At 40.3% G+C, this 17506-nt stretch overlaps 1 protein-coding gene across 1 annotated transcript; it reads left to right on the top strand.

Moving 5' to 3' along the window:
• The first annotated feature begins 3947 nt into the window (after positions 1-3947).
• Positions 3948-7010, top strand: KCNS3 (potassium voltage-gated channel modifier subfamily S member 3). Its single transcript, XM_052810241.1, has 2 exons — positions 3948-4127; positions 4812-7010. Exon 2 carries the CDS (start codon positions 4861-4863, stop codon positions 6343-6345), a length of 1485 nt encoding a protein of 494 aa, XP_052666201.1. The 5' UTR covers positions 3948-4127; positions 4812-4860; the 3' UTR covers positions 6346-7010.
• Positions 7011-17506: the final 10496 nt, after the last annotated feature.

The raw sequence follows: 17506 nt of genomic DNA, 5'->3' as shown, positions 1-17506 counted from the left end.
AGCTTAACATTTGGAACTTCTATTTGTTGGGTTTTTTCATCATCTCGGAAAATAATGTTGATTCTTCCAGTAAGCATCTTTCTTTTGTGTTTTGTTTCATTTTCTGTTCTATATGCGTTCTTATCCAGTAGCTTATTGAAACAACTGAAGCAATTAAAGCAACCAAGTAACTAACATCTGGTATGTGTTTGCTTACTCTCTTATACTCTCTCCAGGGCAAGAAGTGTGTGCTTTGGAATGGTTAGCAGTTTGTTATGTTATATATGAATACTTGTTGTTTACAAAAGATCAAAGAAGTTAATGTTGCACTTCAAGTTGAGAGTTGCAAAGTTTGTGGTAGCTCTATGTTCTTAGGATGTTCATGACACAGGCTTTGGCACTCCAGGAAAACATTGTTTCCAGCTGAGCACAGTTTTACCCTTGAGTAAAAAAGTTGATTGAGTGAGTAAAGGGTTCCCTTGAGTAGAGAGCATGTTGTGCTGAGACAGAAGTTGTCATCTGTGGTCTTTGCCCTGTGGCTGGAGTCACTTGTTTAAATGCCACAAATTGTTCTGATGGTGCCTGGCACAACAATGTCCTGGTCCATGGCTCAGGGATCAAGGTCCCTGCAAGCCAAACAAGACATTCTTCAGATCATTAAGCTCCTCTTGACATAGTTATCATGAAACTTTCCTGTACATCCTTGCCTTAATCTAAAAATCACTTAATAGTAGTATTATAGCAGGTTCTGGATCATGGCCTTCCTAAACAAGATCCATTTTCTCTCTGTATCTTGCACAAATTATGACTACAGTGCCCTCAAAACAAAGCAGTAAATTGTTGCTCTCTAAATTTATTATACAGAGCAATTAGACGCAGGCACCATTATGAATATCATCTGCATAATCAATATGGTTTTATATTGTTGTCTCAATAGTAAGTCAGAGTCTAGTGTACCAAGGATTTGCTGAGCACTAAGTTCTTGCTTTAGTTATTTCTGAGTAAAACTTGCTTAGTTTTTGTTATGGTCAGAAGCACCCCCAGATAATCTGACATCTTGCCTGGTTTTTATAGTACTGGCTTACATTGCTAGTGCTCTCATCTTAATGAATTGCTGAAAGTGAAGTAGAGATTTTACTCACTGAAATTAATCAGTAAGTAGAGTCTTTTTGGTTTTGAATATACTTTGACCTCCAGTCCATGAGATTTTTTTTTTTTTTTAATTTATAGTGTTGTAAAACACAGCTTGGCTCTAGATCATGAGTGAAGTGTGGTACTGTTTATCATCAGCTGAGTCCTGCTGCCCTTCATCTGTGAGTAGAGATCAGTGCTTTTATTTTATGTCTTAATCTTTCCTAAAAGCTGAGCCTTGGGAAATGCCTGGAGCAACTGTGTCTTACAGTCATTCTGTTAGCTAGTAAATACCTGTCTTCAGACTACATTTTAAGGTGTAAAATCCCTTCTATGTACACAGTTTATCATGCCATAAAAACTGACTATTCTCTGTCTTGCTTAGTTAGAAAGCAGTATGTCTCATACAGTGCTTTCCCCACCCCCTATGTCTTAGCAGAACAAGAACTTTATCTTGATTGTATGGCGGGCTAGGCACACAGTGAAATTAATGTTTCAAACTAATTTGGATTTAAGATAAGTTGTTTAAAGGGAGTTGTAATGTGTCCAGAAAAAGAAATGCTTCTTCCCATTTCTCAAAATAACATTTTTCTTTCACTATATAAATAAAGCTCACTCTGGATAGAGATCTGTTTTTGCAGAATTAATTACGAGAACAAATATGTAGTTTCAGCATCTTCTGGGCCTAGTTGTTCATGTGTTATACATGTCAGTAGTTGTTATACACAGGGAGATTACTATAAGATTTTCAGTAGCTTTAGTTGGAATGAGTCCCATGAAGAAGCAGAAGTAGAATATGTGAGGTTTATAGCATCAAACCCTGTGTTCCTACTTGTATGAAGGACTATCAAAAAATAATACAAGGAAAATAGTAAGAGACAATTGCACTGAGTAGTGATGTTTGTGACAAACCTAAAGAAACCCTTGCGTGTTGTTGGAAGTTAAAGGCGAGGCAAGTGAGAAGATCATGGCTTAGAAAGTCCTTTGTAACCTCCCCCTAAACAGAAAAAAGGATCTTTATTAAAACTTGATGTGCCTTAACTCATGCCCTGAATCCCTGCCACCAGAAGCTCCCAGTGATCTATTTCTCTGTTCTCACCCCACCTTGAAGGCATTGGAGTGGCAAGAAGGCGACAGAAGTCTTTTCCTTCATGGCAGCTGCAGGGAGTTGCTGCTCCTCTAAACAGTAGGTGTTCTCCATCACAGAGAAAATAAATCATTGCAGATGGTTACAGATACTACAAAACAGTCTTAGCTGGAGGGATTCTACTTCTGGCTGATAAACTCTTCAGCTCTCTGGGCAGTTTGGTACTTTCCCTCCCAGCGTGGATCTGTATCTCCATTTCCTTCTCCTCTCCTTGGCATTTAATCGGAGGTTTGAATCCAGTTTTTAAGGCTTTTCCCATTTCCATCTTTTGCTATAATCAACAAGTGACAAGGACAACATTGCGTATGAGGGTTGACCCTACTGTGAAGCAGGATGGGGTTGTCTCCCTTCAGGTTTTGCTGGAGTAAAAGGAGGTTGGGAGCTCTGCAGCAGAGTGGGTCCCTCCAAGGCAAGCAGACTTGCTGGATCCTCCCATCTGGGATGATATACTTGGCATCAGTAGCTGGAAAATTACTCTACCTCCGCGATGCAACCAGTTCAGTCAGTTTGTTTTAAAAATGATGAGGAAGTCAGTTCTGGATTAGATAGTGGTGCCTAAGAAGTTGCATAGCAAGTTACTTCAGGTGACTGATGGAGCTGTAGCTAGCAGTGGTGGAAATGAAGACTTATCTCTGTTCAGGGTATTCACATTTGATTCATATCAAGAGGTCAGTTCAGCTCCGTCGAGTCTTCCCTTGCCCACAAGACCCCATGGCTCTAGTCTTTTATTTGAAGCTACAGAAAGAAAACACTTGCTGTCTTTACAAATTCAGGGAGTGGAGCTATATGGCTGGAAAGAACTAGTCCATTGATACAAGTACCTGAGGCTGAATGAAAGCTGAATTGTTCTAGCTGACAGTGAATAAAGATTGTGGGGTGGGGTTATCTTTTTCTTTTGCCTGCTACTTGTTCTGGTGGTGTAAAGTAGGGCTTACCCTTGAGGCCCAGCGTCCCAGCCATCCACTCTGGCACTTACTAAAGTCTACAGTGACTCCTGTTTGAGGAAAATGTCCAGGTTTCTTTTATGCAAAGCAGTGCTGGTGCTCCTCTCTCATGCTGACATACAGCAGGGATGCAGCCACGGTGCACACACTACAAACAGGGAAATAGACATAACCTTAAGGACCTTTGTTAACTGAGTCAGGAGACCTTGAGAAGCAACAAAAAGTATTCAAACTCTAACATATCCCAGCTTTGACTCATAACTGGTGATAATGCAGGAAGCACTGAAAGATGGACATGTATAGAAATTACTGTCTGTTCCTCAAGTAGGTTCCCCAAGCCATTAAAGAGTACCAAAGCAATTTCTTTGCATGATATGAGTCCATCTGTTAGGACTGGAGAATTACAATGCTCTCTTGTCACATTTAAAATTCAGTGACTTCCATATTAAATTGAAGTAAATTAGCTTAGTATACATCAATTAATGTTTAAGTGTCAGAGATCAAAAAAAATTGCTCTCCTTATGATCAGAAGTTATATATAATCTCATGACAAGTGTAAGAACTTCCAGTTTTGGCTTGAAGACGACTGTTCCTTAGAAGGAAAGCAAAAGTTAAGTTCTCCTGAAAAAGTTAACTTATTTGCTAGTAACTATATCTGCCTTTTTGAATTCAGTTTCAGCTGTATGATTTAACTTACAGTAAAATATGAAAACACTGAAATGTCCTTCTGTCTATCTGCAGGTATCCACACTTACTTACTGAGGTGAAATTTCTGTGGAATTTCCATCTCTGGAAGCTCCTCTTTCCAGAAATGGCATTTCAACACCAGCTTCTCAGCATTACCGTAGTGGTTGTGGCTATACTGTGGCAGAATAGGAATTGCTTCTGGAACTGACCAAGGTCGTAAGAGGGTTATGACACTCCAGGTGAGTAGGAAGGCAGGTAGAAAAATACCTTCAGGGAGTGCAGATACTGAAATACGTACTAGACAAAACTCCGAAGTCAGGAATTGGAAAGCTTCAAATGCGCATTTGATATGTTTTCAAGAATACAGAATGCTCTTCTGTGGATGAGTCTAGAAAGAAATTAATTGATATGACAACAGAAGTAATTGCAGTCCACATTCAAGCAGATAATGTTGAAAGTAGTGGATTACAAATTGCAACATCATACAAATCAATACAACTCTACTGAAACCATAATTGAGACACCTGCCTTAAGCTTTGTCCTAAATATTTTGATGGATTGACAATTTTTCTGTCTTTAAGTTAAGATTTTTTATGTCACTGAAGTAAACTTATTTCCTGACTATTAATTTCAATGGGATAGTAGAACAGAAACTGATTTACTGATGAATTAGACATTCTGCCTCCACACTAGGAAAAATTAAGGAGAGCTAAACCAGAACCTATTTCTTTCAAATTTGCTAAAGCTGTGTTAAACTATCAAACTGATTTAAACCTACTTCTGTGACCTGCTGAATAATGGTATTCATAATTTAATTTCTTTTTTTGTTATAGCATTTCACAGTAACCTTAGATGGAAAAAAGAATGTGTCACAAGAGCAAAACTGAATTAAATGCTCTAACAATATCTTATGTTCTTTTCAGATTCAATGTAATCTCTTTGGGCACCAGCAGTAGAACTTGTCTGTTCAAAATGGTTTATGGTGAATTTTTCCGCAGACCTGGCAAAGATGCAGAACTTATCAATTTGAATGTGGGTGGCTTTAAGCAATCGGTGGACCAAAGCACCTTGCTCCGATTTCCCCATACCAGACTTGGGAAACTTCTCAAATGCCACTCAGAAGAGGCTATTTTAGAACTGTGTGATGATTATAGTGTTGCAGACAAGGAATATTACTTTGACAGGAATCCTTCATTGTTCCGATATGTTCTGAATTTTTACTATACAGGCAAACTTCATGTCATGGAAGAACTTTGTGTCTTTTCCTTCTGCCAGGAAATAGAGTACTGGGGGATAAATGAGCTGTTTATTGATTCCTGCTGCAGCAATCGGTACCAAGAGAGGAAAGAAGAAGGTCCTGAGAAAGACTGGGATCAGAAGAGCAATGAAAGAAGTATAGACTCCTCTAACGAAGAGTCATCCATATTTGACAAAGAGCTGGAAAAGTTTGACAATCTGTGTTTTGGTGAAATAAGAAAGAAGATCTGGGTCAGAATGGAAAATCCTGCATACTGCTTGTCTGCCAAGTTAATTGCCGTGTCGTCCCTGAGTGTTGTCCTGGCATCAATCGTGGCCATGTGCATTCACAGCATGCCAGAGTTTCAAAAGCTGGATGCCAATGACAGGGAGATAGAAGACCCTGTTTTGGAAGCTGTGGAGATTACGTGCATCATCTGGTTCACTGCTGAGCTAGTGATCAGGCTCATCACCGCTCCAAGTCAAAAGAAGTTCTGGAAGAAACCACTGAATATCATTGATTTTGTCTCTATTATCCCATTTTATGCCACGCTGGCTGTGGACACGAAGGAAGAAGAAAGTGAAGATATTGAAAATATGGGGAAAGTGGTTCAAATCCTGCGGTTAATGAGGATATTTCGCATCCTGAAACTGGCCAGGCACTCCGTAGGACTGCGGTCTTTAGGTGCCACTTTGAGACATAGCTATCAGGAAGTTGGACTCCTGCTTTTGTTTTTGTCTGTTGGGATTTCTATTTTTTCAGTGCTTGTCTACTCAGTGGAGAAGGATGATGACTCATCAGAACTGCACAGCATCCCTGTTTGCTGGTGGTGGGCAACCATCAGCATGACCACTGTTGGTTATGGGGACACTTACCCGGTCACACTTGCTGGAAAGCTGCTTGGCACCCTATGCATCATCTGTGGGATACTAGTGGTAGCACTTCCAATCACTATTATTTTCAATAAGTTTTCTAAGTACTATCAAAAACAAAAAGATATTGATCCAGACCAATGCAACAATGATCGCAAAGAGAAATGTAATGACCTACCTTATTTTAACATTAGGGATATTTATGCAAAAAAGATGCACTCCTTCATTTCTAGCCTTTCTTCGGTAGGAATTGTAGTCAGCGACCAAGATTCAACAGATGCCTCCAGCATCCAAGATATGGAGGATGCTTATAACACAACATCTTTAGAGAATGGTACAGGAAAATGAGTTGAATCATGTTCTCTTCCCTTTATTTCTTTTCTGATTCTTGGTAAATGTGGACTTACAAACTTCAGTGAATTTATTAAGAGCAGTTAATTCTCAGGGTGCTTAACTCTCAGCCATATTTGGACATTCTTTGCTCTGAGGATGCCATAAAAGCTTCATTGTTTATATGAGGCTTTAAAATATGCCTCATACGGTGGTTTAGTTTTTACACGACTAATGTTATGCATTTTTGGGGAGAAAAAGTCAGGAAAACAGTTTTAAATGTGAGATCAGTGTTTGCTTGGTTTTGTGGTTGGGTTTTTTTTTTTTTCATTATTGGTTGTTTTTTCCCCTGCAGAAATCTGATGGCTTATACAGAATCTGCTTTTATAATTTGCTGCTCTTCATGTAGAAATATATTACAAATATGTAAGAACTATTGCACAAGTCAGTGAAGTTTTTACCTGCAAATACACCAGGAAAAAGAAGGAATTATGTACATGTAAAACTGTGCTCACTAACACATTTATGTAATCTTGGAGTTGGGAACCCATTTTCTAAGGTGGGGGAGAAAATACATCGCTACATATTGTTTTTACTCCATGGAAGCATAATATTTATGAATTTCTTTCCAAAAGCACAATACATTTTTAGTTTGTTAAAATAAATTTATCCCATTGTGCCTATATTTTTCCCAGTGTCCAGCATGGCCAAGGTCTATCAGGTCCTGAAGGGTCTAAATCATGAGTCCCAGGATGAAGTGCCTGGTGTAGGCAGGACAGGAGCTTATTGTACCATTTAGCCACCTCTTCTGCCATTGCGAACCTGAGCAATTCTGGTGTCTGGAGAGGATCCTGCTGTGATTAACACCACCCCGGTGGCTTCCCCAGAGGCTTTGTTTTGTGGGCACTGAAGCAAACATCTGTGGTGGTCTTTAGAAGTTATTGCTCCATGCTATCAGCGCTGCTCCTTCGCTGGAGGTTACTGCCTTGATGGTAGGAGCAAATGTGAGCAGCATCTCGGCTGCGCTGGTTCTCAGTCCAGGGCTGTAATACCAAACAACAGAGATGTGTGGACATGCTCTCTTCTGCCATATATCGCCCATCAGAGATGTAGGGTGGGAACTGCGTGTGGACACGCATATATGAAACTATTTCAGCTCCTTTTTCTAAAGCTCATCTGTTGGTGATGGCAGCTTTCCTGGTTTGTACTATGGGCTGGAGCAGTGCTCGGTTGCCTGGCAGTGCTGCAGCTCTGTGTGTTCCTCTCCAGGGATTTCTTATGCAGCCAGCTAATCCTGCTGTGGTTCAGACAGGATCTTCTAGGGCTATTTAAAAAGAAAGCCAGCCCTTGAACCTAGCATAAAGGAGTGCTGGAGAAACTCAAGGACCTTATAGAAGTCCATAGTGTTTCTGAACACTCATTTTCTTTCATTTGTCTAGTGACTAAATTAGATGCTGGGCAATGGAGTATCAAAGATACTGTGATGTTGATATTTTCCTTAAAGAGAGGCTTCGCTTTTTTTTTTTTTTTTTAAATTATTATTTTGCCAAATGCTGAAGCCCTTACTGCCCTGAGTTTCTACTCAGGCAGGTCAAACTCAGTAGGAGTTGACTTCAAGACTGAGTAAAACCAGAAGATGGCAACTGATTTTAGCTTCTGCAGAGGGTTGATTTTTTAAGTGTCTGCCAGGTTTTCTGTTGCAAAATACATTAAGTAAGTAGCTGAGGTGCACTTATATTTACTGAGGCACAGAGCTCTAACCTCTTACTGAGATGGAGAAACAAAAAAGAATAGGATGGATCAACCTATACCTCGGAAAGAGGTGTCCCTCAGGACTGCTGTGCTCCAATATAGTGACATGGGACTTAAAGAGAATATTTTGAGCTTTGGAGAAACTTCAAAATTTGGCTTATTACTTGCTGAGTGTTGTAAGTGTATGTGATGCTTCACAGATAACTAAGGTTAATTCATGCCATAGTTAGTGCAGGAATACCAAAAGGGAAAGTTAGCCTAAATGTGTTTTGTTCTTACTGAACAATTAACATTTCAAAGATGCAATGATATAAAATATTAAATAGTTATGTGCATATGAATCTAATAGGAACCAGCAGCATAACAACATAAATATTACTCTCTGTCCAAGTAAACTGTCTTGGTAGTCTCCGTATAAAGACATATTACATTGCCACTGAAGTTCAAAAGCAATGAAAAATACTGTCATGCACAAAACCTGCAAGAAATTTGTATTAAATAGTTGAAAAAAACCTGCTACTGAAAACTCTCATTTTATATATGTCAAGCATTACCCAAGGATCAGAGTATAAAACTTTTTGTATTAAATTTTACTGACTGGTAATTTGTCATAAAATTGATCAAACGCATGAATCAATCTTAAGGCCGTGACACTGTTTAAGTTCCTCTGACTTTTTTTATGCATAGATACAGCTTGCAGCAAAGTGAGGCATGTCTTTTGGAACATATCAGAAGGTAAAGTACATATCCATGTATCATGCAGTATGTTATTTTGATTCCGTGATGAGATCTCGGCTTTTTTTCAAATCAGTTGTATCTTAAAAAATGGCTTTGTTGTTTTCTGTTCCCTTTGCTGGAATAAATCCAGCACTTGGTTTCATATAGGTGTAACTGGGAGCAGGATGTGAGCTGTGTTTCATGCCAAAAGATACTCCCCTCAAGGCAGAACCGCAGTCCTGTAACATGCACTGGTACTAGGGAGTGTCACAAGTCTTCAGTGCCAGAAGAAAGCAGATGAGAGCAAATACTGAGATACTGCATGTTCTTCCTGCTAGTAAAAGTTTTTAGTAGAAGAATTTACTAGTAAGAAATAACTGCAAGAGGGGATTGTTTCTTATTTAATTTGTCTTCTTCCATGGTCTACAGTGCCATATTATCGATATGTAATATCAGTGTCAACAGAAAGTAGGTTGTCTATTGGTTTTGTTTTCCCAAACCACATGTGTTTCTCTTTAAAAACGCTCCCTAAATTCTCTCCACCCAGCTGCTCTGTTTCAGACACCAAAGCATAGAAAAGGTTACTGTTCAGGTATGCATCCCATTTTGTATGGGAGAGATTTGTTGATCTTTATACAAAACAGTTGACTGGCATGTTATTAGTTTCTTTGTCTTGATGGCAAATGCTTCTCTTTCGATAACCCAGTATTTCCAGAGTAGCATCCGTATTTGCAGCATTTTTCCCTGTTGTAGCATGGGAAGACACCACTGCACCACACTGCAGTTCCCTGTTTTGAGTAGCTTCCAACTGGCAGGGGGTATGGCCCAACTGCCCACAGCTTGTGCCTTGCTGAGAGCAGGCTCTGTCACTGTCACCGTTTTTTGGTGTGTGTTAGAAGAGGGAAAATGTCAATGTAGAGGAATGAGAAAAGAGAAACGGGAGAAGGTAGGAAGCTGTCAGTCAAAAGGGATGACGGAAAAGCCTGCGAGGACCTTAGAAGAAAGGAAAAGAGAAAGAAGTTGCCAGAAAGAGTCCTCACTTGTCTTAATTTTATTTCTTGTTTTTTCCACCAGTGCTTTTCTTCCCTTTCCTCCCCTGCTGCCTCACATCCCCTCCCGCTACCACCCTGGCCTCCCTTCCCACCCAGCCTGTGGTCCAGCAGTCCTGTTTCTGTCCCAGACGAGGCTCTTTCTGAGTCCAGAAACTCATGTTTCACCCACCTGGATGGCAGCAGGCAGAACTTAGTAGGGATGAAATTAGTGAGCACTCCTGCTACCTATATAAGCAGTCATTAACACACTTATGGGCTGTGTTTTTTTGTAAGAAAAGTCACAGTGTGGCTCAAATCAATGAGCGTAAACGTGAGCTAAATAAATGGCACATCTGCATCAGCCTTGTAAACGAAATATCACTTATGGGTTAGGTAGGAATTAGTGTCAGGCACCATAATGTGAAATATTACCATTTAAAAGCAGACTCCGTGCTGATTGCCATGCAAACGGGTTGCTGTCAGGGAATGCTGAGAGTATCAGGCAGATTTGACTGGCAAAGGCAGTACACGGGCTCATGGCATGCCAAGGGCTCCTGACAGGCTGCTGTGTATTAATATTTATTCATTTCCACACATCCTAACATCTAGTGCAAGTGACAGAAAACCACTAAGCTGTGGAGAGTTTCTCTAATATTTTTTTGATTAGCTGACAGTGTTTGCGAAGCTGCTAATACCTCTTCATCCAAAAGAGGACATTTCTCAAACAAAATCAGAATAACCCTGTGCTAGATGTGCAATTTGTGGCTGATAGCAGTAGCTCGGTCGCAGCTGGTAAATGTTGCTGTCTGGTGCTCTATAGCTGCAGTGCTGTTGCTTGTATTTCTGAAATGTTTATGCTCTGTCAATCAAGAGACAGCAGATGCCATTAAAAGCATCTCAGCACTTTCCCACTGCACAATAATTGCGGCATCTCTTCTAAGCACAACAAAATGTCGTGACTTGCTGAGACCTCTTTTTTAATTTTTTGTGTAGTGTAGTTAATTTTTCATGATGACCCTATGGTCCAAGCACAATCTAGCAGAAGAAAAAGTCACTGTGTATCTCTAGACAAGTTACACAACTTTGTTATTGACTTCCACTCTGGGCATTGCCCTCCCACCTCACTGGCACAACTAAGGTGGTACAAGGAGTGATAATTCACTGCAGTATAGGCTGATAGCTGTTACAGGTAGTTAAGGAGTAAAAGGCAGAGCTCCTGAGGGGTGGATATAGTTTATATGTAATTGTACATACAACCTCTGGGCATATAATCAGATGAAATATAAAATACGACACTTTCGCTGAGAAACCACCTACACCTCATATCTTTTTAATGAATATATTGGAGGGGGCAGTCTTTGCTCAGGGTTTTAGCAGGTCATGGGCTGTGGGTCAAGGGCTCTTTCCACACACCCATCAATTTTCCCCAAATTGCATATACCAGTGCGAGGAAGAGACTCTGCAGCATCCCCAACAGGCCCATGAACCTGTAGGCCAAGGAACTGGGTTGCCAAGATGAGGGCTGCTGGTGGAGGAGAACCTTAATTGGTCCCATATTTTGTCAATTAAAACCAATACTATGCAGCTTCATGTGGTGACTTATGAAGGTAATCTGCTCTCACTGTTTCTTCAAAACTGTTTCAAGGTAGAGCCCAAGAAGGCATTGCATTACAATGGCTTAACCTTTAGTTACTTTCTACTATTTAATGGCATATATATTGTCTAAATCACCCATTTTTTTTATGGCATTCATTGTTATTTCCACTGCAAATTCTACTCTAACTAGCATATGACTATGTTAGAGATCGGTATAGACTAATTTAGTGTCATTGTCCTAAGATCTTTTATGAATCAGCAGAGGCAGAAAGGCACCCTGGGCAGTATTCATTTCCCCTAACTTCAGCTATTGTGTGGCTGGTCATTTGGGCTCTCTCTCTCAACAGAGAAACAACAGACTTCCTTGAGAGACATCACATCCTATCTATACAAAGGTCCTATCTGTAGATGGGTCCTATCTGTAGATGGCTATACAACAAGCCTATATGATTTAGTTAGTTAGATGCCTGGCTTCTAGGTAGCTGAAGTTAGATCTGATGAGAACTCACTGACAAGAAGTAGGGATGTGATTATCCTCTGGGGATGCCACCCTTCCCTTCTCAACACTGTATGTGTACGAAGGACTGTGTTTCTGATGTAGGCATCTGAACTTGGGTGACGTGAAGCCAGACACAGGAATTCATTCTGAAGCCTGAAGACTGGTCAGTGATGGCCACTGGTTAAAGATTAATTCAGTGTAATATTGCTAAAACCAGCTTCCTGTACAAGAAAATTTGGACTTTCCCAAAAAGCCTTACTAGCTGTCTGTTAGAGTCTGTAATGACCTGCAAGTTGAAGTGCAGTCTCCTGTAGTAATTTAAAAAACCCACATGAAATACCAGAGGGAGCAAACTGGTGTTGGCAAAGAGACAGGCACAATATGCTGACAGTACTTTTGTGACCCAAATTTGCATTATTTCTTGGCTTTGTGTAAGCCATATAAAATAATCTTACTGTGCCATGTGTTGTAGAATCTGCCGCTGTGCATTAATATAAATATAATAGTGAAGCCAAGTCCTGGAATTACAGCTGTGGAGCTGCAAAAAAATCTGGACCTGCAGAAACTGCAGAAATATTGTTTAGCTGCAACTGCTGTTTTAATGTTGCAGCTGCCCCAGTGGTGAGGAGGAGCAAGGGACCGTGCACAAGCACCGGTGTGTGGGCTTCTCTTTTCTTCCTTTGCACACTTAACACTGAGCTCTTCTTAGTTGAGCATATAGGCTGAAGAACCCCTGTAGCCTTGGGGACTGCTCAACAGACCCTTCCTGGGGCTGTTAAGTGTGTGGCCAGCTGTCCCTAGGAAAGGATGGAGTTGGGTGAGAAAATAATGTCTCTATGAAATGGTCTTTGAGGAGGTAGAGTAGTATCACTGAATTTGGTGTTGCCACCATCCTACACCTCTAAGAAGAGACCTGGGAGAGAAAGCAGAAAGGAGGAAGAACTTCAAGGTTCAGATATTTAGCTGCAGCCATTTGGAGGCTACTCTGTGTTGTGTTCATCCCAGGGCTTTTACTGAATAACAGGTAGAGATTCATACATAACCTTGAACCCATTCCATTAGCTGGAACAATATGTTGTCTTCCCACAGGCTTTGAGTTGCAGGTACAATATGTCCTTTTCTCTAAGCCAGTTGCTAGATGCAATGCTGTCTCTGCTTTTCACGCTGACTGGATTTTGGATGTTTCTGAAGTGTTACATAAATCATTCTTGCAGCTTCTACTCCATTTCCTAGAAACCTGGAAACTACAAGTGTGAAAGGGTTCAGAGCAGTTTCTCTAGTCCAATATTAGTTTTTGACAGCATCAAATGCCATGCATTTCACAAAAAAGGGATTTTCCCTGCTCCTGAATTGTGAACTTCAGGACTTTAAGTATTTTTTTTTATCAGTTATTTGAAGACCAGCTTGGGTCCTGAGACAGACAGATAGATAAGTAAGTTTGGCATTTTATTCCAGGTGGTGTAACCCCAAGTACAAAAATAAGTATCCGTTTCTTTGGGGTTTTTTTGAATATGAGGTTGCAATCTTGCATATTTGTATTGTGGATCTCTGGAAAAAAATGTGGTGAATAAGTAAGTCATGGTGCCAAAATGCCGGTTCAATGCTCATTGAGTGCACAGGAATTCCTTATGAACCAGGAGGATGCTGGTGTCTGACAGCATGGCTTCATAAGCCTCCTGGGTGGAAAGCAAAACACATTTTTTTCTTATTTCTTTAAATATTTCAGGAGGGGGATGGAATAACAATCTTGCTGTTCTGTGGTGATGAAGAATGTTGAATGAAATGAAGAGCAAATTAAAGTTAAGGCGGTTAAAAGCGGACATGACTTTTTTGTAAACACCCCCATTCCCTCAGGAAAATAATTTTTCATCTTGTTCCAACTTTTCTTTTTTTTTTTAAAGGCAAAAACATAACGTACCAAAACCACAGCAATATTTTTTCTTGCTGGATATTTTTAAGAATAAATTAGTTCTAGTTAGAGGTGTGGAAAGAGAAAAGACTGGTAGGTAGGATGTGGGGGGTACTTGAATTTTTTCTAATTTATTTTGTAATTCTGTTCTTTTGCCTTTGGCATCACACACTTTTGCATTAGCATTTTTTTGTATTGACTGAAGAATCAAAATAAATAATAGACATTATTTATCTGGAGAATTTTTTTAGATAATTGAATCTGAAGGAAAAGATAGTGTACAGCATGTCAGTCTGCAGTGATGTCAAATATACTGTTACAGGGCTCGAGAATGAATTTAAAACTCATCAGAAGCATTCCTAAGCAACATATGGATTCATGCATAGGTATGGTACATTTAATGTATCTCAAGCCACAAAACAAGTTCTGGCAGTGTTCAGTGAATGAAAGGTTAATAGAAATTCAGGCATTAATCTGGTTCTGTTCTAGTTGCAGCTTTTGGTGCAGTAACGTACTCTTGGCTTTTAGACTGCCTCTGTAAATGGGAGGCTAGTACTTTGGGTATTTTATATATCTAGACATATACAGACTGACTGGACAGCTGTCAAAGCATTATTGTGCAGGCTTTTAGATGTCTGGCACCAAAGGTAACCTCTGTTAATCTACCGTGCTGGCACTTGCCGAGGAGCTGCTGCATTACAGGGGTGTGCGGTGCATACAAAGTGATCCCATTAGGCAACGCAGTGCGAGCATGCAAGTGGGAATGTGGGTCTTTGCCAAGGGCACTTGCGGCAGACATGTTGGGTTTTGTTAGCTTGCTTCCACTGTATTGTCACCTGCTGAAAACCTCTGTGTGCCCCGCATAATGTTTTAATTAATCCCAAGAAGATTTACGGTATCTGGAAAGTGTTTAGAAAACAGAAGAGTTCCTTGAAAGCAAATGGTGAGACGAAGGGGAAAAGGTGGCTCAAAGACTTTTTGCCCTGGCTTTTCTGCCTTGTCATAGGAGTAATGACAGGGCAAGAATGGGAGTAGCATAACGAAGTTTAGGTGAAAATTCAGATTTGGGAGAGTCTTTAGGGCCACTGCAAGTCCATATGAAAATAGGTGTTGGAGGAATATAGGGATCGGGTTAGGGAATCTGCACACTGGATGTGCCACGCAGCTCTTGCATACTCTGTGCTCAGGGCGATGGGTGGAAAGAAGATGAAATCTCTGCACCAGTGGTTTTCTGCTGCATAGGTGCACTGCATAAACTGCAGCCTTCTGTGCCTTATCCACCATGTCCCTCTCAATCCGATGCCAATTTCCCCAAGCATTACAATACTCTTCAGACCTGAAATCACGGGAGACATGCAATGAGAGCAGCTGGAAGGAGGTAATGGAGTAGGAAAAAGGGGCTGATGGCAAGAGCCATGTCTGTAGAGAGAACATACTGCAGAGATGTTTTGTTGGGAAATCTTACCCCCCATGTCTTGAAGATTTTCCTCTCCTCAACTCCTACAGAGAAACATCTTCCAGGGAAGAGGACTATGCCATAGCACAGCTTTGGCAAAGTGCAGTCTCCCTTCTTGGAGTCATTTCAGAATGGATGAACCACTGTGACGTGAAACCTGGGAGATAAATTTATTTTGGGAAGGGGACAGTCTAGCTCACTTTGTGGTCTTTCTTTTCCTTTTGATTCTGTACTTTACAGCATCCAAGAGGGCTTTGGGAACACATACTCCCTTTTTAGGCATACAGCATGTGTCAGGCTCTATAATCCATGCAATGTTCCCAACTATTCAGCAAACTAAAAGAAAGGGTAAAGGGAATGAGGTCAGGAAATGCTTTGTATTGCTAAAATCCTGTTCTCCCACATGTAATTTCAGTATCCAGTTCCTTTAAAATGCAGGTGACTTCCTCATCACAAATCTACTTCACCATACAAAAAAAACATTTGCAATAAACCTAATGTGGGCTGATTGATTATTTATTTTTGGATGGAGGAGAAAAAGAGAAGAAAAATGCATGGCGCTTTGTGTGGTGAAAAAAGGCAGGCAAAAATATTTGAATAACAACTCTCATGGCCAAATAATTCCACAGTTATCAGAGTGATCTTTGTTGGACAAAATCATGAAAAAGAAACTATATATACACTTGAGCATAAAAAAAATAAGGACAGGAAAGAAAAATTGCTGACTCTTTCCTATCTCTGACTCCTTTAATGGAGATTGAGATACCTTTCTCTTGGCAAGTCAGATGATGAACCACTTGTTAATTAAGTGGTCAAAAAAAGTAGCTGAAAAAGGAGTTTGGAATCTGAGACACCTCAGCGTGGAGGAAACAATCTCGGTGATCAATCCTGTCAGTTTTTGACACCTTAATTAAAAGTTATCTTTGGCAGTGTGAAGGCAGCTCAAGTGCTGGGAAAGCGGACAGCTAAGCATTTTGTTGTGGTTGTTTGGGAACAAGGGTACTGAAGGGATCGGCCGCCAGTCTTGCTTCCACCAGGAAGAGAAAACTGTAGGTATTGCGGTGCAGGCAGGCATGGAGCATCAGGGACGGGTCTGGGCTGGCTCAGGAGGATCGCTTTCATGGTGGAGAGCAGCAGCTTGGGACTACAAAGGATTGGGATCTTCCCTTGTGGCTCTAATTGAAGTTTCATGTGATCCCGTGCCAGCCATTCTGTCATCCAGCACTTCTGGTTTCCATCACTTCTTTTGCCTCTCTTTCCGAGATTTAAGCTATGTGGGACAGCAGTTGTCTCTCAGCCTATACACTCCCTCCCTAGGGGAACTGTGGTGGTCAAAAATGGGGCGGTGATCTTGAAGAAGACCTCATGTTACCAGGAAAGTGGTGACTTAACTGTGGAGAAGTGGAAAAAGTTGAGGTCTTGTTGGAAGAGCTGATTTTAGTTTTGGCCAAGTTGTTTAAAATAAGCTATCTTTAATGAAATGTCCAAGGGAAAAAAAAGACATATTAGTATGGGGAGGGGGGAAATAATAATCCCCTGTGCTGTCTTGTCATAGTTACATAAAAAATAGTATAATTTATTACAGCAAACAATCGATTTTTCTATTTGGTTGCTGAACCAAGTTGTTTAAAAAAAAATCCATAATTTAAGACTGCTTGAGCTTTTTTTCTCTGACTCAGTGTTTTGTTTGATTTTGAGGGGTTAATTCTTTTGCATCTAATTAAATTTAGGCTGGTTTGACATAAAAAAAAGTTTCACAATGAAAAAGTATTTTTTTAGAATATGTTGAAATGCAACATTTCAGCATCTTTGGAAACAACATGCTCTCAGAAAATTTCACAATGAAATATGCACTGTTCCAAAATCCCTCCTGCCTTTTTTGTTTTGTTTTTGTTCGGTTTGTTTGTTTTGTGGAAAATTCCCACCAACTGTGGGCTGGATTCAGAAATAAAGTCGGTCTCCCTGTCACAGCCTTTTTCAATGAATTTTCTATTCACAAAAAAATTGTTTTCATCCAGTTTTAGCTGTATTCTTTGGAAAAAAATGCTTATTTTCCTTGGAGAATTCAGATGGAGAAAAAAAAATCTGTGTCACCTCTATGATTGCTGTTGATGATCCATTGCCTTCCCTTGATGTGCATGACACTCAGGTGGTGATTGGTAAGGAGAAATGAATCGTGTAGTTTGCTCAAGACAGAAAATAAAAAGCAGTTACAAGAA

The sequence above is a fragment of the Harpia harpyja genome, chromosome 15 (genome assembly GCF_026419915.1).
Source record: "Harpia harpyja isolate bHarHar1 chromosome 15, bHarHar1 primary haplotype, whole genome shotgun sequence".
Taxonomy (NCBI): domain Eukaryota; kingdom Metazoa; phylum Chordata; class Aves; order Accipitriformes; family Accipitridae; genus Harpia; species Harpia harpyja.
The sequence above is the reverse complement of the archived record's forward strand: the minus strand, read 5'-3'. Positions and strand labels throughout refer to the sequence as shown.

What these genes read in the sequence shown, in the direction of transcription:
- KCNS3 (XM_052810241.1), top strand. Translation starts at nt 4,861, where the DNA reads ATGGTTTATGGTGAATTTTTCCGCAGACCTGGCAAAGATGCAGAACTT.